We start from the raw sequence: 25,033 nt of genomic DNA, 5'->3' as shown, positions 1-25,033 counted from the left end.
CCTTCTCCACCTTTGATCCCAGAACTCCCCCTCACCTTGAGTCATCACCCCGCATTGTGCTTTAATTGTACTCTGCTTTCTAATTGTTTATTGTATGCCTTTGCCTGCTTTGCCCTCTTTAAGGACAGCAACCGAGCTATTTAATTCATCAGTCTCCAGCACCCAGCCCAGTGCTTGGCACAACAGGCTATTCATTTTTGAAAAGGAATGTGTCATATACCTCTCTCATAGTAGTCACTTTTAGCATTTTACTTGCAGTTTTGACCCTGGGTCACTGGCTATGCCTTGTGAGCAACCTTCCTCTCCATACAGTCACTTCTAGCCCTGCTAAGACTTGGGTGAACACACACTACCAACAACCTATAAAATAGACCCCAAATACATTTAAGTGGCCTCTTCTTTTGGGTGTAAAAGTTGGTTACACTGATGTGAATTGATTCAGGAGGGGGATATTAAAAGAGGGTCTTACATGATGGAACTGTAAATACAATGTGTAAGTACAAATGTGTGGTCTTCAGAATTAGGCAGATAACTGGGATCAAAGCCTGAGTTTCACTTACATGTTACTTTCGACCTGGGGTTGACAAACTGCAGCCCACAGGCCACAGTCAACTTGTTAACTGCTTTTTACAGTTCTTGAGCTAAGAATGGGTTTTATATTTTTTAAATGGTAGGAAAAAAAATATCAAAAACAAGAATATTTTGTGATGTAAAATATTTAGAAAATTCAATTTCAGTATTCATAAATCAAGTTTTACTGAAGCACAGCTGTCCTTATTGTTTATATATTGTCTGTGGCTGCTTCTGCCCCACAATGGTGGAGTTGGGTACTTGTGACTGAGACGATACGGCCCACAAAACCTACAATATTTACTATCTGATCCCTTACACCGTGGGTTTGCTGGCTCCTGCTTTAGACAATTCATTTGGCCTCACTGATTCTCAGGGTTTTTTCCTGTATCATGAAAATAGTAAACAGTACTTCCTTCAGAAGACTGTCATGAGGATGAAATGAAATAATGCACGTAAGCATCGATAAATGTAAGCCATTATTATATGTAATTTACCACAACACTATTTGCTATTGTTGTTGCTGTAATTATTACTGTATTGAAACTACCTTCAATAAATGTTGAATTTTAACAATTTTCAATATTTTTATAGTAATAAACATTTTGTGATTTATCAACAAGAAACATTTGTTTTGTAAAGACTGAATTATTAAAAAAATCATCAAGTCCATATCAGTTCTAATGTTTACTTTTTACACATTAAACTTTTTATAAGCTCTTCACTGTACATGAATTCCTACTCCTTGTCAAAGGATTTTCTGCTATTATTAAAATAAATGTTTCTTTGTATACTTTAAATATTTCATGTTATTTTTAAGGCAATTTGACATGGCATAGCAAAGAGCTAACCTTGTCAGAGGAAAATTAGATTGAATCATGCCACTCAATTGTCGTAAGTAGAAAATGGGAATGTTAAATAATTATAAGTGAACACTGAGCAAAAAAGGTAGAATTTGGAAGGCACAGTAAAATTTATGTTAAAAAAAGGAGGAGGGAATTTTAACCTCAATTTTTTTTCTCCAGAAGTACGGTTAGCAGAATTTTGCTTAGGGATTCATCAATAACTCTGAGGTAGAAAAATGTCAGTTTATCTAATCTGTATCCTGATGTTAGGCAATACTTTATTTTATTATATTTTTTAAGTTCTCTAGAAAATGCATACTATCCCCTTCATTTAACTGTTCCAAGTCTTTCTGTATTATGACATCTATCTTACTTTTCTGTGCATTCCCAAAATGTAAGGGTATATAGCATGTGGGACAACATAAATGATGAAAAAATATTCACTGAATTGAACCAAAAGGAAACTGAGAATCCTCATGGGAGATTTAAAACAGCTGTCAACAAGGCTACCCAGACTCTTTACCTAACTTTGGTGACCCACATGATATTTGTTCAACAAAAATAGAACAATTAAGATAAGACATGGCTCTTGCTTCTGTCCTTGGTTTTTGTCTTTATTTTCTATTGTCATGTTACTCTATCTTTTCTATTCTCTTTACCATATATCACTTTAAAAGTATTGTCTATTCCTTTGTGTAAGGTGACATGGAAACCCACCCTGTCATCTTTTATATTTACAGCAACCCACATAGAGATCATGCTTTATAATAATTGGCAGTGAAACAATCATTATGAAATAATGCTCACTCTTAATTAGTGTCTCTCACTGGATAGTCTAATGTATCTTTCCAGGAAAGGCAGAGGCAAATATCTTCCTAAATACCCTCTTAGTTTATGAATTCTTGTTTATAGGTCAATTAATTTTAAAAAATCTACTAATAATGCTTTTACTTTTACTATAATAATAATCAAACCTTATAAAAGGTCGTGTCACTGCAAGGAGTGTTCTGATGAACCAAGATGGATGAACAATGATGAATGATTTCAAATTCTTCCGCAACCTAGTTTGAAAAAGGAAAAACAATTACTCATAACCCATTTTTAGTGGGAATTAAAAAAGAAAGCATGTTCCCAAATAAGAATATATACACAGAGTTCTAGGCAAGTTGCTATTACCAATAGGGAAAGTATAGAATAGTCATAATTCATAAAAAATGCTTTTTGATATGTAATTTGAAACTTTTGTGATTCAAGCATTATTTTCTCAGAATAAATATAAACTTAAGTGGTTGTATTCACAGAGTCCATAAATCTATAACCATCATGGCATATTTTTGCTTAACAATGCTTTTCATTTTTGTCAGCATTATCCTTACTATTTTGAAAAGTACACTTTTACAAGCAACTTAATTTATTTGATCTCTGAGCCTTGGTGTCTTCTTACATATAGTGAAAACAGAAACCATATATCAAGTGGTTGTTTGGCCTGCAGGTTGCCATTTTAATATTCTTGATTTTCAGGCACATTTTTCAGCGTTAGTAATGCTACTTTATGAATGTTTGGATCATTAAACGAATTTTAGTTACTGTAACAGGGCACTCATGTGCTGTTATGTAAGGAGCTACATCTAAGTGGATGCCACACTCATCATAGATATCATAAACTGGTATGTTTTTTATGACAGTTTCCCTGTACATGGCAGTAATGTGTTTTGTTCTATTAAAACCAGTACGAATGAAAGTAAAGTATCTTGAAGAAGAGGCACCCAAAGGCACCTTATAGGCTAGTGGTTAACATGAATTAACAGTGAATTCTGAAGTAAGAGCTCAACATTTTTCAAAATCACAATAGACCCAATGCACATTAATAGCATCAAGATCACATGGCACCAGTAGAGAATTGTAGATTCTGGTTTAGCAGCTCAAATTGCGCCTCGATGTGGCAATAACATGCAGAGTTTAAAGCACAGTTTGGTCATTAGATCTGACACTACAACATTTAACAAAATCGGGGGAGGATTTGCTTGGGGCACCAAGTGACACTTTGATTAATATGTTATCATTTATTATCTCAACTCTGCATAATTCAATGTTCCTAAAATATAACTGCACTTTGGTAGACTAAGAGGGAGTCAGAAATAGGAATTATTGAGAAAGTAAAACTAGGGATTAAATAATGGAGCCCACCTACCGTCTGTCAATCATCTGGTAGCATTTCTTCATCCAGCCCAGCCCTGGCATCTTCCTTCTTGGGGTTGCACCATTCAAGTACACAATCATATAATCTTCAGCTACCATCAACTCTAAAGTACTTATTACATATCTGATCACAGGAAGGAAGAGGAGTGTTTTCAGTTCCCACATGAAATACTTCATCTTGTCTACACCATCATTAGATAACATTTAAATGACAGGGTGTATAACATTTGAGAATGGTTGTGCATATTACCTCTTCACCTGGAGAAGAATGCAGTTACCTAAGATCATTTCTGAGAGTGAGTACTGTTCGTTTAAATATACAGTTATCTTTCTTTTTTTTTTTAAATGCAGGTACACTAAAAATATGTGTGAGTAAGAAACCTAACTTTCAAAAATGTCAACAATGTTATCATATACTAAGGGCAACCCAGATGAAATAAGGGCAGATCTAAATGAAGCCAGGTTCTCAACTGTTGACTAAGAACATGTTATCGGGGAACAAATATTAACACTTCACCCAGAGGAAATGTTACAGCATTTTAAAATGCAGGCCAAGCTGTGTTTGTTTAGTTTTCAATCCATTCTACTGACAAGAGTGACTTTAAAGGCTTTAGTCTCTTGAGCAATGTTCCTAGACAGAGATTTCATTGGCTTTTTTCTCAAAGGCTTAGCACAGTCTACATCACTTATTTCCTTTTATTAAAGATGCTGATCTGCCATACATGCCCACAGACATTAACTCAAAGCACTTTGTTGTAAGTATCACTCACAGGAAAAGATTTTCCATGACATAGTGGTAATCCGCCCGACTGCTGTCTGGCAGAAAACAGGCGGCAAACACAATGATGGCATTTAGGCCATCCCCATAGTATCCTGGGAGACAAACAAAAAGACATTTGTAACCAATTGAAAGCTTTAACAAGACAATATTTAACCTAAAGAATAAATCTGGAAGCTTTGGCAAGTGTGTGGATGTGGTTGTAACATATATCTTTAATTGAGTATTATACAGACTATACTTTTATAAGTATATACACATATAATTATCTCCCAGTGGTTAACATATATGTTATCTAGAGTCTTAAATACAGTGTGTGAATATATTTGCATATATCGGCTATCCATATATTGTTAACGATTGTATGTGTTGTACATAGTCATGCCTGGGTGTATAAATACTCAACTTATCAAAGGATAGGAGCAACACCTTCTGATTTATGGGTTTCTAATTTATATATTTTAAGAACTAATACTTCTTTTCCTTTCATGGCTAAAAAAAAAAAGGTCCAGAGTAATTCACATTTTCAGCTCTTTTAAATTTTAATTTGAAGGGAACACTTAGTCACCAAATTCTACTATAATCTCCAACTCACAGACTTCAGCGACCAGATGCTTGTGAGTAGACAAGTAACCACATTGGCTTTGATTTGGAGGACTGGTTCCCTGTGATCTCCAGGTGCAACAGTCGGTGAGGGAAACACTCTCAGGTAGAGATAACTGGGCACAGAAGTCAGAGCCTCGTCTCTTAGAGAAAGGGCAAACTCAAGAAGGGTCGGTTTGGAGTTTTAGGAAAATAGATGCTTTGGAAAAACTGGAGAATTACTTCTTGGCAACATGGGTGGAGGGTGGAGTTCTATTTGCAGATGGTGGTGAGAAAATAGGAGGCAGGAGATGCAGACAAGTGTGTTATTGAAACTCCAAGGGCCAAGGAAAATGCAGAGATATCTCGGGACATTTTACCCACGTTGGAAAGCTTGGCTCCATCCTTTAATCAAGCTCTGGGTTCCCTTAGAGCTCATCTTTGAAATTCATGGCAGCGGTTGGTCAGTTTCCCATGGGTTTGTGTATGGGATCTCACGTGTCTTCCAGACTTCAACATGGAAGCAATGCAGTGTAGGGTCATGTTTTTATATCCCCTTTTAAACACTTGCAATTTTTGTCGTATCACATAGTTCTGAACTTCAGAATCATTACAGAGATTTCCTCAAAGCTCTGAGGGGGAGGACAGGACACACGCTCACGCCTGATCCAGTCCTCTCAGAACTCAGTGTGTCTCATTCTTTCTAAACTCTAAATACCCCTCTGGTGATGACAAGGCAGTAAAATACTGGCTGGATATAGATTTGGATGGGGCTTAACTTTTGAAAAGCAGTTTAATAAGATGTTCTCTACAAAGAGAGAGTGGGATTCTACCACAAAAGAGGTGGAGAAGAGAGTGATACCATCTAAAAATATATCAAATTATGGGTTCATGTGTATTACTAATTTGAGGTTGTGTACAGTGTTTACAGAAGATGCTACCTATGTAAGTCTACATCTGAAGCAACATATGTTTGTGAAACAGGATTGCAGTAGCTTCCCTCTGGACTCTTTGCCTTAGTTCCATCTTTTCCAATATGTCAATATTTGCCAACACACTTTTAGAATGTGATATGAAGGAAAATGACAGAGATATATTTCAATACAAGAAGTATTTGTTCCTCGGAACAATTTTATTTAAGAAGCTTAAATAAATTGAAAATTCATAAAGGATAAGTTGACTTAGCTACACTAATCCTACCCCATGAAAGTATGCAATGCGGACTCAGCACAATGAAAAAGGTGGCTTCATCAGAAGAGACTACAGACATAATGAATCCACCTTAAAAGCAGGTGCAAAAGCATCCTTTGGAAAGCATCTTTCTAAATGTAGCTGTCTGGCTGTCAGAATAACGTCAAGATCATGACTGCTCAGTTGCTTTGATTTCTTTTTCTATTTCTGAAGAATTTTTAAGAGTTTCTTAAAAAATGAAAGCCTGGGGTTTATGAACAATATTTCAGAGGTCGTCTTAAATGGCAGTTCAGATCTGTGTCCATGCTGTCTGTCCTTGGAACGCTGTCACGTTCACTGGAGTTCATGTAACCAAACAAATGCTTAAGGACCAACTTACCACCTTCTGACCATTGTCTAAGTCAGGAATGGCTCTACATAAAAATCACTAAAATTTACAAAGACGGCTTTTTGTACTTTGGGGCACCTGAACAGTTGGAAGGAAAGAAAAGAGAGAGGAAGGAAACAGGAGGCGAGGAGGAGATGTATGAAGGGAAATGGAAGGAAAAGAGCTCTCAGGAGAGTTCTCCATCTCAGTCAAGAGCTGGTGCCATTGTTGACAGGCTTTGGAGATACTGTAAACAGCAACGGCTGACAAAGTGCAATGACCAGAATGAGTGGACCATTCCCTCTTGTCCCTCACAGATTTCCTCAAGGGGATTGGCTAACCCGATTTCTATTCTAAATATGCAGCTTCCTCGTGTGAAGTTGCCCGTCAGCAACTGCATGATGCATTTGAAATTTGGGTTTTAAAAATGTGTGTTTCATTAGCCTCTCTTCTCAATGACCATAAGGTGAATTCAGAGCATGTGTGCTGAAGCGAGTGAGCAATCCCACCATGGTGCCTCCTGAGACCCTCTGAAGCAGTGACGCAAACCTTACCTGAGGCAGAACAGACAGGCATGAAAGGGACGTAACACAAGTTTGCTGGCCCGCAAATGGAATGGAGACAGAAGGAAAGATGCCACAGTCACAACCAAAACACACACACACACACACACACACACCAGCCAGTAACTCTTCTCATTCTTTCCAGGATCATTTGTCCAGCAACACGGCAGAGAAGGTTACCTGAATCTCCTATAATAAAAGAAGTAAAACAAAAAACAAAACAAAACAAAAAACAAGAAAGGAAACTCCTTGTTACAATGCTATGGCACAACTGCCTTTGGTCATTTAAATATATTCTCTGCTTCAAGTTCAAAAAAGCCAGTTCTGGCCTCAGAGTGACCCCACGCTGCTGGCGGATCCAAACCACCCAGCCCTCTCTTTGCTATTTTATTTAAGCAGATGGCAGGAATATTGGTCACCCTCTTATGACTGATGAAGTGATTGAGGCCCAGAGAAGTTATGTGATTAATTATCAAGATCACAAATTAATTCCTGGAAAAATTGGGTCTTGAACCTTGTTCTTGTAAATGTGAGCAGGGCCTCTGACAATAGCTCACGTCGAGGTCACTAAAGCAGAGGGCCGGATTTTGTGTTCAAAGACTGCTCTCCCACACTGATATTCCCAGCCAGTGTGGACACTTGGTAAGGCCTTGTTTCTGGTTAATTTATGCAGCTCTTTTAACCGTCCCCAACTCTCATCTTGCAATTGCACAGAGCACAACAGCTGGCACTTCTCTGTTGGCCTGAATGGGAAAACATCCTTATAGCAAAATGCAAGACACCAAAACAAGATCCCCATCCATGGTGGGGTGCTGCTTTTTAAATGCTCATCAGAAGCCAGGATGGCCAACTCCTCAGACTGGTAACTAAGGAAGGCTGCCTTCTCATCACTGAGGTCTAAGAAAGTGGTGTGAGCTTCCAACACAGAAGACAAAGCTCTGACAAATTCAGAAGCAACATCTGAACGATCTTTGCCTACGGAGCACAAAAGCTGTTCAGGGCATAGGAAGGGGCGGCATTGCGCTAATGTGCTAGATGGGTGCAGCCAGAGGCACACTCATGCAGGCCAGCGCCCAGAGAAAGACGAGGTGGAGCTGGGGGTAGGAAAGGTGGCTTTGTCTTCCAAACTGGACAGTCACACAGACAGAAACCGAACTCAGCAACAGAACGAAGAGGAGCTAATGCCAATGGGAGCAGGTGGCAGGGATGGAGGGCACAGCAAACCAGGTCATCCCTGAGGGGTGAGCTCAGTTATATCCCAGAGGACGTGACAGGCTGAAGCAGGGCTTTTTCTGTCCCTACTGTGTTGATGATAACAATTCTCTCCTAATTCAGGCAGCAGACTCACTCACACAACCCACATACTTTTACTGTGGTGGAAAGAACAGGCAGGGGGGTGTACTGGAGGGACAAGAGGTGTTAGGAGAGCAGCGGAGCCGTGAGCCTGCCTTCTTTACAACCAACGGCTCTCCACTTAAGACCAAGGGGTAGAAATGTATAAATATTATCACTGTTCTACACTTTTTTGTCCTTTTTAAAGAATGAACACAGGCTACTTTTAAAGTTAGCCTCTGATTTGTTTTTTATTTCCAAACAAATCATACCTCCTTTGTGCCCAATGGGTGGTACAAAGGAGGCATGGCCTTCTGGGAAGATCTGGGTGACGTTCAGGTTGTGGTTTTCATCATACCAAAGGGTTGGCTCTATGACCACTTGTCTGTCACCTCTGGGAGGTCAGGCCAGCTCTATTCTGAAGGGCTATGGGAAAGTTTCTCTCAGAGGAAATGGCCTCAGCCCACAGCACTATCCTGGGGACATATTGCCATTTCAGGCCACACTGTGAAGCAGGGAAAAGGAAGGTCATGGCTGAGGACACCTATTGGCATTTTCCTTCACTGTCATGGTTGGAGTCCCTGGGTGGTCAGATACTTACCTGCAGGGAGCAATACATGGGCTGGAAAGTGGAAAATTTGCTGGTGGAGGGAAATTTGATTGAAAAATACAAAATGTCCTTCTGCCAGTTAGAAAACAAAAGCTAGGAGTTTAATGTTGTCCCAAGATGCTTATTTCCCTGTCCTTGATGAGGAAGAGGGAAGAATGTTTGCCTTGTCAGCTTACACTGTTCCGGAACAGCCCAGTGGTTAGGGGGGTGCCTCGGGACTGCAGGGAAGGAGTGCATGCAGCAGAAAAATAAAAAAAGCCGTCGATGCTTTCTGAAGTTGACCACGTGAAATGTGCTGCTCATCTGACTTGTTGTGAATCCCAGATTAGTCCAGGCTCTGAAGCTCCAAGAAAGCACTAGAAACACGAAACACCACTTGTTCTCCAATCACCACTGTCCTCCCTTGCCCCTCACTAGGCTTGTGGAGGTTTTGGCTGGAACTGGCTGCTGTCAGGCAGAGGTGTAATGGAGTTTAGAGAAAAGCCAGTTTCAGGGAGGGGAAAACAATGACAAGGCTGCATCTAAAAAGATTTCCTAAAGCTTCTGAAGAGGATTCAAAATACTATTTTGTGATTAGAAGCAGCTCTACTATAGTGATCTTATTGCAGGCTACGGTAGTATGGACTCAAAAACAATTCAATTAAACCCTACAACCAACCCAAATGAATTCTGAACAGACATTATTAAACTGGACAACTCTGGCTTTCAAAAAATTTGCATAGAAGATGACAACTATCAGATCTGTGATATGAAAAGCATTTTTCACATTGGAAAATTATTTCTGCATAGTCGGCTTTGCAATGTTTATAGAATTGGGTGTGAAGTGATATATTTAGCTCTACAGTCCCCTAAACATTGACTGCCCAATAGGGTCTGTGGGGTGCCATGCTGCAGAGAACCCTAGTTTCATTTTCTAATAAAAATATAAGGCTGCCCGCTCCCCCGTTCCCAGATCCACAAAGAGCTGGACTACCTCCGTGAGAAATGACTCTCCTGTAGGGCTCGATGACCTTCATGTCAATCCGCTGCTCCTGTTCTCCAATCACCACTGTCCTCCACAGCCGGTTGTCCTCCCGCTCCTCTTCGGCCGTATATTCCGGAATGGACTCGGACTCTTGGCCAGAATCTTTGTTGGCTGTGGGATTCTCTGGAAAGGAAGCACAGAGCCAGGTTTCACTGAAGGAGCAAGACCTTTACCGTTAAGGCAGTTCAACAACCAGCTGCCTCCTGTCAGAGTCAACCTGATGGAACTGCCTATTTTATACAAATCACAGCGCTTCACACCATCCTGACCACATAAACGACACTCAGGGAAGTCTGAGGATTCGCTGACTGAACAACCAGATACATTGCTAAGATCAAGCTGAGGGTGGGGACAGATGCAGGGCTAGAGCTGTCCTTTGTCAGTAGTGGCCCAAGAGGGGATAGGCTGTACCAGCTCATCCTTGGTCATAGAGGTTGAAGACCACAGGCCTTTCTGATGGGGTAAAAGGCTATTACAGGTCCACATATCTTGTTTTCCTTGAGCCACATTTCCTGGTGTATCCTGAGTGTGCAGGGCCTTAGTCTCTTGATGATACCACTGTCTGACCCCTGCTCCGAGACGCTTACAATGGAGCGGAACCTCCGTCCCTATTGGGAGCATATCTGGACATAAATTTGATATACTTCCCATGAACTTTTCAAAACATGCTAGAGCAAGATTTCACAGGAAACACAAGAAAGTAACTCTGTAGACCAGAAATGTTCCAAGGCCCCAAATTCTCAAGACTCCTATTTATAGGTGCATAAGGCAATAAAAGAAGCCCACTGAGCATCTTGGGGGAGAAATTTACTACCCACTCTTGTGCATCCAGAAAAAGCACTCATGTTACATTTTTTAAAAGAATAAACAGCAATGGTTTCTGTTTTTGCTTCAAGTACTAGCAGAGTTTAACAATGATTAATCTTTGTAGGTTTAAGTAATTTGGAGGAAATGATTATTGATAACTTTCAAAATAATTCTGTGAGATTATCTAATTTTTCTTTTTTTAAAAAATATGTTTTTATTGATTTCAGAGAGAGGAAGGGAGAGGTAGAGAGAGAGAGAGATTGAAACATCAATGATCATAGAGAATCACCAATCAGCTGCCTCCTGAACATCCTCTACTGGGGAATGAGCCCACAACTCAGGCATGTGCCCTGCCTAGGAATAGAACCGTGACCTCCTGGTTCATGGGTCAACATTCAACCACAGAGTCACACGAGCTGGGCTATCCTATTTTTCCATTCAAGGAAGTGACCTTTGATTTACTTATATTCTTTTTATGGGACTTGGATAATAATAGCAATACTTTGAGTACCTACCATGTGTCAGGCACAGTAGTGGGTATTATACTAGACATGATACCAATGCAAAAACTAACTGAAGTAGTTACCTTAGGTCACAGAGTCAGAAAACAAATATAGTCAAACCCTGACCTTTCCTACTCTTCTAAGCTATCACATTGTAACTCAAATGTGTGATTGTCTCATTCTTGTTTATTTTACTATGAGGCTGTGAGTTCCATGGGCTAGGAAGTTCTGCCCGAATTACCTTTAATATTCATCTTCACACTTAGCTTGGAAACCTGCACAGACTACTCAATAAAAATGGGGAAGGTGAGTGGGTAAATAAAGCTTTGACAAGTTCCTGGAAATATAGGCAATCTGTAAGGAAGCCACAACAAAGCTATTATGCTCCGGAAGATTCCGTAAGACACATTCAAACATGTCTAATTTACCTGTGACTTAGAATAATAAAATGAAGTCCAGTTGGGAAGCAATCCTAGGCTTTTTTGCCAACACCAACAGCTACCACCACCCACAGAGCCTTGCCTCTCCTGGCCTCCTCTGTGTTCCCACCAGCGCTCAGCAGCTCACTAAGGATGGGAAGCAGCAGCTTTGGCTTCAGATCAAGCACGGTGTTGCTGCTATAAATCCATCCATCTGCATATGGAATCCCTTCCTGCTTCTCCCTTCCTGTTGGGTTAGGGCTCTTGGATGCTCCTCTTAGCTCCCTTCCAGGGACCCTGTTTTCCATCTGGTCTCTGTGCCTGCAGAACTCTGGGCTCTGTTGTTGGTTTGTCTTTTGATGCTGCTGTACACACAGGCTCTCCCCTGCAATGAACTCACCATCAACCAACCCTCTTCATCCTGTTTGAGACTTTGTGGCCAGCTCTAAATTGGCCTGGGTGATCAGTGTGGGCTTGTTTTGTCTTCTGCATGCTTTCCTGAGGCTACTTCACTTCAAAGCTTTGGACACTATATTCTTTTTTTCTGATTATAAAAATAAAACACACTCACCCTGGGCAGTGTGCTCAGAAGTTAGAGTGTTGGCCCAAACACTTTAGGCAACCAACCGATGTATTTCTCTCACATCAATGCTTCTCTCTCTCTTTCTCTCTCTCTCTTCCTCTCTCTCTCTCCCACTCTCTCTAAAAATCAATGGAAAAATATCCTCTGGTAAGGATTAACAACAATAACAACAAAAGTAAAACACACCAATAAAAGTACAAGCAATATGAAATTGATCATGAAAACAACAAAAAATCTTTAATGCCACTCTCACTCATTGTTTGATATGTATTCTTCTTCCCATGTGCATGCGTGCACATACACCTTTCCCCTCCACATGTGTGATTATTCCAGATATTCTGCATGTTCTGTACACACTGTTCTACAATGTGGTCCTCTTCAATAATATCACACAGGCTCCTTTCTGTCTCAGTGTATATAAACTCTGTTTTTAAAGTGGCCTTAGAGCCCTGGCCCAGTAGCTCAGTTGCTTAGAGCACTGCCCTGATATGCTGAGGTTTCGAGTTTCATTTCCGGTCAGGGTGCATACAAGAATCAACCAATGAATGCATAAATAAGTGAAACAACAAATTGATATGTCTCTCTCTCTCCCTTCCTCTCTCTCTCTTTCTCTCTCTCAAATCAATCAATCAATAAATAAAATAAAAGTAGCCCCAGTTCCATTCTGCTGATGTCTTTTAGTTTATCAATCCCATAAGGATAGAAATGTAACTTTATTTCATTTTGTTTTTGTTCCTTGGAAAGAATTTGCTTTAGTAACTATCTTTGTACTGGTATCTTACCTCATTCAGGTACCTTCTGCTATAGGCTAAGTGTCTAGCAATGGAATGCTGGATCAGAGGGTGTAAGCACCTAAGGTTTCTATGAACATTTCTACCCTGAAAAATAAGACACCAAAATATATGAAATTCCTGTTTTCTCACACTGTCAAAAACACTGGAGCTTATCAAAATTTCTAACCCCTGACAATTCAGGGTGAAACCTGTCTCTTTATTGTTTTAACTTGTATTTATTTAATTATTAAAGAAGGTGAGAATTTTTCATTTTATTTATTTTTTGTCAATCTTCACCCAAGGATAATTTTTTCCCCCATTGATTTTTAGAGAGAGCAGAAGGGAGAGAGAAGGGAGAGAGAAACATGGATGTGAGAGAAACAGAAACATCAATCGGTTACCTCCCAGCTGGGATCAAGCCTGCAACCCAGGTACATGCTCTTACTTAGGAATTGAACCTGGGCCCTTCAGTCAGTGGGCCAACACTAACCACTGGGATAAACCGGCCAAGGCAAGAAGGTGAGAATTTTTAAGTGCTTATTGGCTATTTATATTTCTTTCACTGACAGGGAAGCACTTTTAAGTCCCTTACCTATTGTCCTTATTGGTTTATGGGAGTTCTTTATATAGAATTTTGTCATGTACTGCACTTATTTTCTTGCCTTATGCTTTCCTTTTAAATTTGTGTTTTTTAAATGTAAATATATTTTATGTTGTTGACTCTATCCATTTTTATCTTTATGTTTTTTTTTATTATCTATACTAATAAAAACATAATATGCTAATTAGACTGGACAGCCAAACGACCTTCTGGATGAAGCCAGGGCCAAGGCAGAGGCAGTTAGGGGCAATTAGGCAGGCAGGCAAGCAGTTAGGGGCAATCAGGCAGGCAGGCAAGTGGTTAGGGGTGATCAGGCAGACAGACAGAGGGGTTAGGGGTGATCAGGCAGGCAGGCAGGCGAGTGGTTAGGGGCGATCAGGCAGGCAGGCAGAGGGGTTAGGAGCCAGCAGTCCCAGATTGCGAGAGGGATTTCCAACTGCCTAAACTGGCACTCAGACATCCCCCAAGGGGTCCCGGATTGTGAGAGGGTGCAGGCCGGGTTGAGGGAACCCCCCCTGTATAAATTTCGTGCATCAGGCCTTTAGTTGCATCATAATAAGAAAGGACACCTCTACCTTAAGAATATGTATACACACACACACACACACACACACACACACACACACACACACATTTTTCTACAGTTTATTTTTAGAAAACAACAGTACTACTACTAATTTTAGTATAAAATTTTGAGGCTGGACTATTTTATGAAATGTTATTGCTAATGTTTCAGAGGGTGAGGGCTGGCCAGTTGCCGGGGTTCCTTCTCCTTCCCCACCTCTGAGGACTGGTATAAATGGGCAAAAGAAATTATTTAAGGGCTAGGGGTACATCTCTTAAGGTTCATTTTTATAAGTCCACAATATAAGCTAGTAAAAAGTAAAGCTAGCTTTATTTACTTCCTTGAATTAGCACTATCCACCCGATCTTAATAACAATTCTGCTATAACTATAAATTACCATCCTCCCCCTAGCCATCATTTTCTCACTATTGTGAAAATTTTCAGGTCTTAATTTAACTCTCTATTCCCCAGGTCCTCCAGATTTCATTTTTGGTATCATGCCATCTCCACTAAGAAATGCTTGATTTTCTTTGTCTCTTTTTTCCTCAGTAACAAATTTTTCTCTCTGGCCACTGTTGAAGTCAATTAAGCCTGGTACACAGGGGAGGTGCCAACTTGAACATTTTCTCCCATGTTTTGTGAAATGACTTAATACACAAGCTCCTGAATGATTCAGTACACAAGCTCTTGATTTAGTGCACAAGCTCTTAAATGCTATACGGACTACAGTAAGAAATCCACCATTGGTGTCATTATGGACTAATTAGAAATGACGTCAGCTGAGGCCTTCAGTTGGGGACGTACGTACATCTAGGGAAGGTGACTATCTGTCTCTATTGTGATATTGCACTGATGATGTAAATAACCTTAAAAGATGTTATGTTTAAACTTTTTCTTGTTAGAGGAAAGACATCCTGTACTCAGTAAACAAGTTTCTAACATTTTTATGGTGATAAAGAGCAGGCAAGCAATACATTTAAATGCAAAAACTCATCATACAAAAGTACAAAGAAAAATCAACCTTTCAGACCACACCATCACAGCACAAGGTTGCTTGTGGGTAAAATAAAATAACCTCCACACTTGATTCGTTTATATGCAGAGTTAAAACATGGACTTGATTCTATAAGCTGCTTGCCTGCTGGCTATGAAAATAGTGGAAGACGGCAAACAGGGAAGTTAAATGAGGTGACTCCCTGACCACCTGAAAAAGTTCGGGGTACCTTATTCACAGAGAAAACTCTAGTTACAGGTTAGTTTTAGAAAAGGTAGCTTAAATACAGTAACTAAACATCACTTAGGAAGAACAAAAATATAAAAGCACAGGAGTATTTTTTTAACATTCTTATCAGAAATATTCAGGCTAAAATTCTTTATCATTTTTCCATTTCTCTTACAAAATGCCTTTGCTGAGATATGGATTATGGTAAAAATAGCTTTGCAGTTGGTTTGGAAAACAGAAATAGGTCATCATCTTTTCTGACCTTTGGATATATTGAAGTTTTTAAGATTAGTATAGTGAAGCATTAAAAAGAAAACTCAGATTTCCTTTAATAGAAAGACTGACCTCCTAAGTCCTTCACTACCTACATATTTCTCATATCTTTGGCACTTGTAAATATCAAAGGAAATCCAACCTTAATTATATCAGTACTTTGAATGATATTTTCCAACTATTTGGACACAATTATTAAAAGAAAATTGCTTGGAAGTAAAAACCAATTTAACATCTTTTGAGAGTGAAATTCAAAATTTTTTCATTAAGCAAAATCACGGTGTGGGAAAATAAACTGGCAGTAATGGTTGGTCATTAGATACTGTGTAAAACAGGCAATGACTTGAATGCCCTTCAAGAACATGGCAAAGTAAGAACCCTCCGTCATGAAAATGGCTGAATACAATGGGGAGTAAATGCGAGGGGGTGCTATCAGGGTTGGCTTCAGATATGTGAGCCCAACCTAGACAACTCTCTCCTAGTCATTGTCAGTATATTTATGGAGAAGCAGGATGGCCCAGGAGTCAAGGACAATAACTCAGGGCTTAAGTGCTGGCTCTAACATTTACTAGTTGTGTGACCTTAGGGAAATTACTTAACCTCTCTGTGCCTCAGTATTCTTATCTTAAAATAGGGAAATAGCTATTCATAGTATTGGCATAAGGATTAACATAGTTAATGTTTATAAAGTAGCTAGCACAGATCCTGGCACATAGTAAGCACTACGGAAGTGTTCATTAAATAGAATAAATTACTGACCAAACACTTTTGGAATACTGTGCCTTAAAAACTCCAATTTTGTTTAGAATGTATATGCCCAGTTTCAAATGCTCACACAAGAAACCCAAAACACATGCAGCTTTCAAGCACTGATTTCATAATTTGGGACTAAAATGTATTCCATCCCTTTCAACACAGTCAGCTATCCATGTCTACATGTTTATAAAATACAGCTATTCAGATAGACTTTGTGTTTTCAGCGTCTGATGTTTTTGTGTAAAAGTGTCTAAACATTCATCTTTCATCTGACAATCAGGGTGGACTTTAACATTCAAGTTATATTCAAATTCTGTCCTTTGAATTTAAGACCTAAAAGTAGGGCTGTGGCTGTTAAACTGGTTCTCTCAGCATAACTGTATTGGCTAAAAAGAACTATGTCAGCAAGTGGCAGCTTTAATTACCAGTGTGTTCAGCCACTACCACTTTGCTTGGCAGTTTGACTATTTATAAAAATAAAAGCTTCAGATGTGGTGTGATATAGCTCCCCGGGGCAACGGGAAAGTGCAGGGGGCGGGGTGGGAGGAGCCTGCAGGGTCATGCCACAGCTGTCTTCTGTGGGACTGTAAATCAAGACATGATTCACACATGTGAGAATATCTTAGCGGGAAAAGGGCCGGGGCAGCCGGGGGGTCGCTGGGATGGACGGAGTAGCTGGGGAAAAGCCTCTGAGATGGTAGAAAATAGTATGAATGGAAGCCTTTCTTTGGCCTCTTTTTTCTTATTTGTGTATTTCAACCTATAGGGTCAAATGCCCAGACGATTATAGAAATTCAAAAGCATGGCAAAAATGCAATATAAAGTCACTACTTAAAACAGCATAAACTATGGAACTAGTAGTTAACCCACTTCCTTTTTAAATTTTTTACTTCTTTTTATTATTAGCTTGAGGAGATAAAGCCTTCCGCTCTGTGATGCCAAGAACTCAGTCTGTGCTGGTCAACCTTGTAGCCCCTGGAGGCTCAATGACCACTGGTTGAATTAATTCACTAATTTGATGGATTTCCTAATTATGTCCCCCTAGGAATGACACTGCTGGAATTAACATGACTGTAAAAGTCAGAGCATCATTTAGTAATGGTATTTCAAATTTTTAAAAAAGCAAAGGTATTTTATTTATTTATCTATTTTAATTGAATTTATAAAAACTAACAATCAAAGTAGAAACATACTCTTGCCCTCTTCTACTTTCCCCTACACACCTTTCCCTCTGCTAATCATCATACTGTTGTCTGTTCTATGAGAGTTTTTTTTGTTTTGTTTTGTTTTTGCTTAATCCCTTCACCTCTTTCACTCAGCCTCCCAACCCCTCTTCCTTCCGACAGCTGTCAGTCTGTTCTCTATACCTATGAGTCTGTTTCTATTTTGTTTGTTAGTTTATTTTGTTCCTCAGATTCCATAACAAACCCCATATCGTTGAGCAAGAGAAAGCATTAAAATGAGACTGATATTCGTATTAGGAGTGTCTGTGTTTGATGCAGCAACTTTTTATTTTCTCCCTTTTCATTCTTGCCTCACCACAGCCTACTCCATTTGTCCTTCCTTCTTACTTTATCGGCCGTATAACAACAAACATAATCGACTCCCTGCTCTCATGGATCGGACACTCTAGTGTAGTGGTTCTCAACCTTCCTAATGCTGCGACCCTTTAATACAGTTCCTCATGTTGTGGTGACCCCTAATTTCATTGTTACAAATTGAACATAATTAAAGCATAGTGATTAATCACAAAAACAATATGTAATTATATATGTGTTTTCCGATGGTCTTAGGCGACCCCTGTGAAAGGGTCGTGACCCACAGATTGAGAACCACTGAAAGACAATAAACATTCAAACAATTAGTTAAATAACATGATTTCAATTAGTGATATGGAAAATAAAATGAGCACTAGGATAGAGAGTGACTGGATGGTGGGGGTGGGGATCTGAATAAAGAGAAGGGAACAGCCATGTAAGAATCTGGGAGAAGAACATTTCAGACAGTGGAAGCTTGTACAGAGAAATTGGTAATTCTCTAATTCAAATTTTATCTTCCAGATTAAATTCTTTTTCTCTGCAAACCCAGTCCCAATTTTCTTACAATACAGCGTGTAACAGCCTTCCCTCAATCCCAATGCCTAGTATAGGCTCTGGAAGAGTAGGGGTTTAACAAAAGAGCAATGGCTATGCGTGACCTTTGTCAAGCTCTAAACTGTCAATCACAGCCACCTATGAGCTGAGATACAAATAGAAGCTTCCAGAAATCACTGAAAAGAGCCACCAGCAACAAAATGGGAGGTGTGTTATTAATGCCACTTAGATAATATTTCACTTTTCACATAATGTTGGCCTTGCCAACTTGGCAACTTACCATGCCCAGTGTACTCAAAAGAATCTGCTTCGTCAGGGGTGTCCAGTTCATCCACATTGATATCGATTTCATCTGGACTGTCCAGGTTATCATCTGAGAGAACAGACCCTTCACTCTGGTCCAGAGAAAGATTGATATTTGGGGCTGTGAGCTTGATTCTCTGAGGATGAGTGTCATTAAGATCCAGTGAATTGGGTGGTTCTAAAGAAGAAACAAAATAAAAATATCAGGTATTAGACCATATGCATGACTGCCAAGAGTGGGCGTGGAACCCAGTGGAAAAACACTTTTAAAACCTTTTTAGCAAAGGTAGACCTGCTTAAAAAATAATTCTTCTATGGGATTTAGAACCCTCTTTTTGACCAGTGGCCTCAGTGCTGGCTTGTCCCAGACTCATCAGCCCTGGCCATGTAGAAATAGGAAGTGGGGGCCATTGCTAAATTGGCAGAAAACTAGTTTTCAGAACTGTCCTGCTCAGATTTCAGAACTGAAAACTGATATAATATTAAATTTAATTTTATGGTCTGTGTTGTATCAGAAAGACAGTTAAGCTTACATATAACTGATCATGGTGCATTCAGACTAATCCTATGGAAGGGAGGGTAAGAACTTTATCTGCTATGTTCACAGATAGTCCTCAAATACTTTTCTTCAGCTTCTGACAACTCTGCGGATGATGTGCAGTGGTATTTCTTTGGCTGGCATTCTTTCTTTCTTCATTTTTAATAAAACTGAGGTATCCTCCCAGATTACATTTTTTTTTTATTAAGGAGTCATTATATTACCTCTTATGCCAATATTGTTTGTCATTGGTTCCCATACCTGAAGGGATGGTCTTATGTTAAGGCTCCTGGAAGTAGCTGCTACATTATAATTGTAATATGTATATCTTGCCACTAATGTGTCATTCACTTAACAGAAGAAGAACTGGAGAAGTAATTTTTAATCAAGTTGACCCTAATTAAATATTCCTAAAAACAGAATTTCAGGATTCTCTTTCACAAAGTATTTTGAAGGCCATCTAGTATACCTCTTAATTCTGGAATTCAAATCTGGTCTTTTCATAAGGAAGTTTACACCATTTTTTTGCCATTAAGATGTTCTGTATAGAACATCACCCAAACTATGTCCCGTGTAATGTTTTTATTATTTGAAAAAATTTCTAGTTACCAATAAGTTTGAAAAACAGTGGATTTCTATATTATAGAAAATCTCAGAGCAGTACTATCCAGAAGAAATCTTTGTAATGATAGAAATGTTAAGGAATTGAAATAAACCTAGTGTAACTGAAGAACTGAACTTCTCCCATTTATTTTAACTTTAATTAATTTAAATAGCCACATATGCATAGGCCATGGACACAGACAACAGTGTGGTAAAGGTCTGGGGGGAGGTGTGGGTTGGGTGGAGGGAGCAAAGAGGGGAGGGGGGAACTGGATCATCTGTAAAATTGTTAACAGTAAAAATAAAAAAATAGTCACATGACTAGTATTCTGAAGAATGTACTTAAATTCTTAGACAAAAATAAAAAAAAAAAATTGAGTCCCTTCTTCCTACTCCATTTCAGGCTTGGCGGATAAGGTCAGGATTCAGGATCTTGGTATGATCCCGAAGCTGGTACAGTTCAAAGAAGTGTCCTTAGTACAAAGTGGAAGTCATGTAGATTGCAAAATAAAATTTTAACTTCCTTTTTGAATATGCCTTGGGTTGTACACTCTTAGAGTATAGGGTTTCATTTTCTTTCTTTCTTTTTAATAACCATGTTACTTGACATCACACTTCTAATTTTAAACATTCTCACACTTAAGTATAAAGTTGGTGAACTTAGAGATGTTAGAAATTGCTGTTATGCTATACAGTAGCCAGTTATCACAGGAAGTGGAAACATTGCCAGATAAGGCCATGGCTCAGAATATACAAGGTGGCCCACACTAGTGAGCCTCAATATTCAAGTCAACCCTGAAATTAACCAAATTGAGCCTAACACCTTCTTCACACATATTTTCCCCCCTTTCTTCACAAGTTGGAGGCATAGGAAGTGTTCTCTCACTGAATAATGAAAATGTTTGAATATAGAATAGCGCTGAAGGAAATAAACAAATGCTCCTCTCACCAGGCCTCATGTCTGCAGCACCGGGACTCAGCATTCCCTGCTCAAAGGGGATGTCCATTCCTACATCCTCTGGCAGTGGTCTGAAAGACAGCGAAGCAAAGAGTGTTCAAAGTTGTGTGTGGTTTACTTTTCTTTGAAAGAAAAACCCCGAGATTCCAGGATAACATTTTTAATTCACGTGGAATGAACCAAGTACATGTACTGAATCCATGCTAAGTGGCCATAAATTAAAATGAAGACCTTCTCAGTTACTGTGAATGAGAACCATGGACACCAGTGTCACTCTATGCATGTGGCCTGTCACTCCTACCAGCTCACATAAGTAAACACACCCCAAGTAAAAAACTCAGAAACAGGAAAAGCAAAGCACTAATAAAATATACTTCAGAGGGTATTAATATGTATTTTTCAATAAGAAAGGAATATATGTGCTTTGGAGTAAAGATAGAACTGACTTTGTATATATCTCTTCCTCTGTGTAAATTTGAGCAGATTCCTTAAACAACACGGGCATAGAAAAGTATTCTCTGCTGGTCTCACTTTCTTTATTTGTAAAACCAGAGGCCTGGTGCACAAAATTTGTGCACTCAGCCCAGCCTGCACTCTCTCGTAGTCTGGGACCCCTCGCTCCTTACTGCCCACCTGCTTATTGCTCCTTACTGTTCAGCTCACTGCGCCTTAGCACTGCTGGAGGTGGGAGAGGCTCCCGCCACCACCGCTGCACTCATCAGCTGTGAGCCTGGCTTCTGGCTGAGCGGCACTCCCCCTGTGGGAGTGCACTGACCACCAGGAGGCAGCTCCTGCATTGAGCGTCTGCTCCCTGGTGGTCAGTGAGCGTCATAACAATCAGTCGTTCCACTGTTTGGTTGATTCTCATGCATATTAGCCTTTTATTATATAGGATAGGGTTACTAGTTTACCACTTACCTTATGAGTTGTTGAAAAGATTAAGCAATGAAGTTAAGTACCTAACATTCTTAAGAAGGTACCAACCAATGTTATTTTTTTTAATTCTTTTCATTGTGAATTACATATTGGTGAAGATGGTTTCAGTCATGAGTTACCGTCTCTTCTCTCTAATCAATGTCGAGCCCAGGGCCATTTATATGAGCCCACTTGGTAAGACAAGTGTAGGGGAATAGAAAAGTACTGAGGAAAATTGTGACAAATTTATATGCTCTTGTAGAAAACTGACCACACTGTTCAGTCAATTCCTCTTGACTTATTTTCATCTCCCATCCCTCATTCAGTAAATCCTCATTTATCACAATAATGTATTTATCTTCTTGGTGGCTCCCATATAACTTCACTCATCCAGGATGAATCCTTGTGATGTAGACACGAATCCAAATTTAATCATGATAAACCTTATTCTTAAGTTCTAAATTTAGTCCCTTTCTTTCTCTCTTATTGAGCCTTCTCCCCACTTCAATCTGGGTCTATCAAACATTTGGAGTTTGCTTATGTAAATGATCAAACTCTCTAGGATCCAAGTCAAAATCCTAATTATCAATAACCCTCTGATGTAAACAAAACTCTACACCTCTAGTGATAACTGTACTTCTTCGTTTATTCAGTGAATATGTATTGAGTGTCTACTATGTGCTGAGGATATAGAGGAACAAAAGAGACCATCCTCACTCTTGTGGTGGAGATGGGACAATGGGATTAAAATAATGATGACTATCACCAATAACCTAATGCTGTTCCTCAGAGTGAAGTAAATGCCTGTGTCCTTACCCATCAACCCCATAGACCCCTTCAAAAACACCACCTCAGGGAGTTTCTTTCTCAGTACGTTTGCTGTGACTTCTACCATGTATGCTCTCTAAAATGAACCCTGCACCCTAACAGAAAAATAGAGAGCAAGAGATTGGTGTGTGAGTCAAAGGCAATAATGTATTGGCAGGAACAAGATAATTTGTGCCAAACACAGACACATCACACAGGGTTACAGCGGACCAAACTGCCTGTTGGTAGAGGTGGGAGTGGTGAGCAAAAAAAAAAAAAAAAAAAAAAAAAAAAAAAAAAAAAAAAAAAATGCCTGCACTGGGCCCCAGTTCTGAAAGTCCTGGGACCCAGAGGGATGGATGTCTGGGTTTCCCATGCCGCTGCTGCTTTTCAGAATTCTTTACAATGATCCTTGTCATCTGACGTTTTCTGTGTATTCTCCTTGACATTCACCCTGCATTGCAGTACCTATAAAGTGGCAAAAGGCCCTAACCGGTTTGGCTCAGTGGATAGAGCGTCGGCCTGCGGACTCAAGGGTCCCGGGTTCGATTCCGGTCAAGGGCATGTACCTTGGCTGCGGGCACATACCCAGTAGGGAGTATGCAGGAGGCAGCGATCAATGTTTCTCTCTCATCGATGTTTCTAACTCTCTATCCTTCTCCCTTCCTCTCTGTAACCAACCAATAAAATAAAAAATAAAAAAAATCTCACTCTCTAAAAAAATAAAAATAAATAAAATAAAGTGGCAAAAGGCTGCTGTTGAGAGCAGCTGGATTCAAATCTTAGTCTGTCACTTGTCATATGGCAAGTTATTCAGTTTGCTCACCAATAGGAGAAGGATGTGTCATACCTGCAAATAACACTGAAAGAATAAAAATGTTATCTATTATTGTTGTAGTTCTTTTTGCCATCTATTATAGTTGCCTTCTCCATTAGCCTGGAAACTTCATGAAGACAGAAACTATGTCTGTCTTCTTTACTGTTATTTCTCCACCACCTGCTAGAAGAAAAACCCTGATAAATACTGAATTATCGAGGTTAAAATACCCAAAATGTACAAATACCTTATTTTCTGCCTGCGAGTCAACCTAAAAAAAATAAATAAATAAGATAGCATACCACTCACTAACAGCCTGACAGAGTACATAAGGGTACTGACCTTAACTGCAAAATAAATATAAGGGTTTTTAAAATAGATAGTATCAGTCTGAAATTTTGTTACTGTTTGTAAGTTATGGGCAACATCATGAAACAACCGAGAGAGTCCTAGATATGAGGTTATAGTTCCACTGTTAGCACTGACAAGCTAATTAACTCTGAGGAAATTAGCTGACCATTTTTGTGATTTTAAATGGTGATAATAAATACCTAACATCACAGTGACTGTGGAGAATATAAAACACATGGAAGTATTCTGTAAATTATAAAGCACTGAGTAAATTTAAGGTTTCACCGCCCCTCATTTTTAACATAATAGCAGGATCAGCGATTTAACTGAAGCATGTGTCATGGTTGGACAAAACAATGAAGGTCGCTATCATTTTAGCACTAACCCAGGGAAGGGAAAATTTCAGTACCGCACAGATCCCCACAGAGCCTGCACACGCCACTGAGCCTTAGTGAGGAGAACTCTTGTCTCTCAATATTTCTTTGTAACACAGAGCAGAGACCCTGTCAAGTAGGTGCTAGAAAGCCAGATGTGGCCTATGTGGGGGAAGGTCAACGCTGAAGGCTGTGATCGGGGGGTGATCAGAGCAGAGCCACTCTCACAAACCTGTGGATACTGCAGACATTTTAGGAAACCCCAGGGACAGAGAGGGAAAGCTGAACCCAAGCTGCACGGATCGTAAATACTTCAACCACATTCGCACATCAGGTCTATAAATATTTGTAGAAACGAACTGGTCAAACAGAGTACTTGGTGATTGAACAGAATGGAAGTTTACAATTGGTAATGGAAGCCTCTTGGGATCAGTTAGGTAACAAATCAGTCTGGTGTGAAGGGACGTTCTTCCTTATCAAGCCATAGCAACTACTTAATTTGGGGTTTTCTGTGTACAGACCGGTGCCAGCTAAGGAAGCGGCTGAGGGAGTTGTAAACACACTAGTGTGACTCTACTAGGGCTGACCTCCCAAACAGATGCTCAGCTCCAGGTCTCCATCTAGAGGATGGATCCAGAACTGTTGTTGACTGAATGGTTTCTAAATCATTAGGAACCAATTATTTCATCAACTATTTCTGGGTCTCGGCC

The 25,033-nt window shown here is 39.6% G+C and overlaps 1 protein-coding gene across 7 annotated transcripts in view; it reads right to left on the bottom strand.

The window, feature by feature from the left end:
- The window catches only part of PRUNE2 (prune homolog 2 with BCH domain), a 208,117-nt gene that overhangs the window by 18,512 nt on the left and 164,572 nt on the right, over positions 1–25,033 (bottom strand). For 5 of the 7 annotated variants that reach the window (XM_036330781.1, XM_036330783.1, XM_036330782.1 and 2 more), the window contains exons 10-16: positions 21,051–21,130; positions 18,938–19,138; positions 10,011–10,184; positions 7,276–7,284; positions 4,385–4,487; positions 3,607–3,738; positions 2,390–2,476 (exon numbers count right to left, since the gene is read on the bottom strand). In XM_036330781.1, the coding sequence (XP_036186674.1) occupies positions 2,390–2,476; positions 3,607–3,738; positions 4,385–4,487; positions 7,276–7,284; positions 10,011–10,184; positions 18,938–19,138; positions 21,051–21,130 (786 nt within the window). Of the gene's footprint in view, positions 1–2,389; positions 2,477–3,602; positions 3,739–4,384; positions 4,488–7,275; positions 7,285–10,010; positions 10,185–18,937; positions 19,139–21,050; positions 21,131–25,033 lie in introns of those variants that run through there. The other 2 variants (XM_036330786.1, XM_036330787.1) reach the window with 2 other exon arrangements.

The sequence above is a fragment of the Myotis myotis genome, unplaced genomic scaffold (assembly GCF_014108235.1).
Source record: "Myotis myotis isolate mMyoMyo1 unplaced genomic scaffold, mMyoMyo1.p scaffold_m19_p_12, whole genome shotgun sequence".
Lineage (NCBI taxonomy): Eukaryota > Metazoa > Chordata > Mammalia > Chiroptera > Vespertilionidae > Myotis > Myotis myotis.
This window is presented reverse-complemented; position numbering and strand designations above follow the sequence as displayed.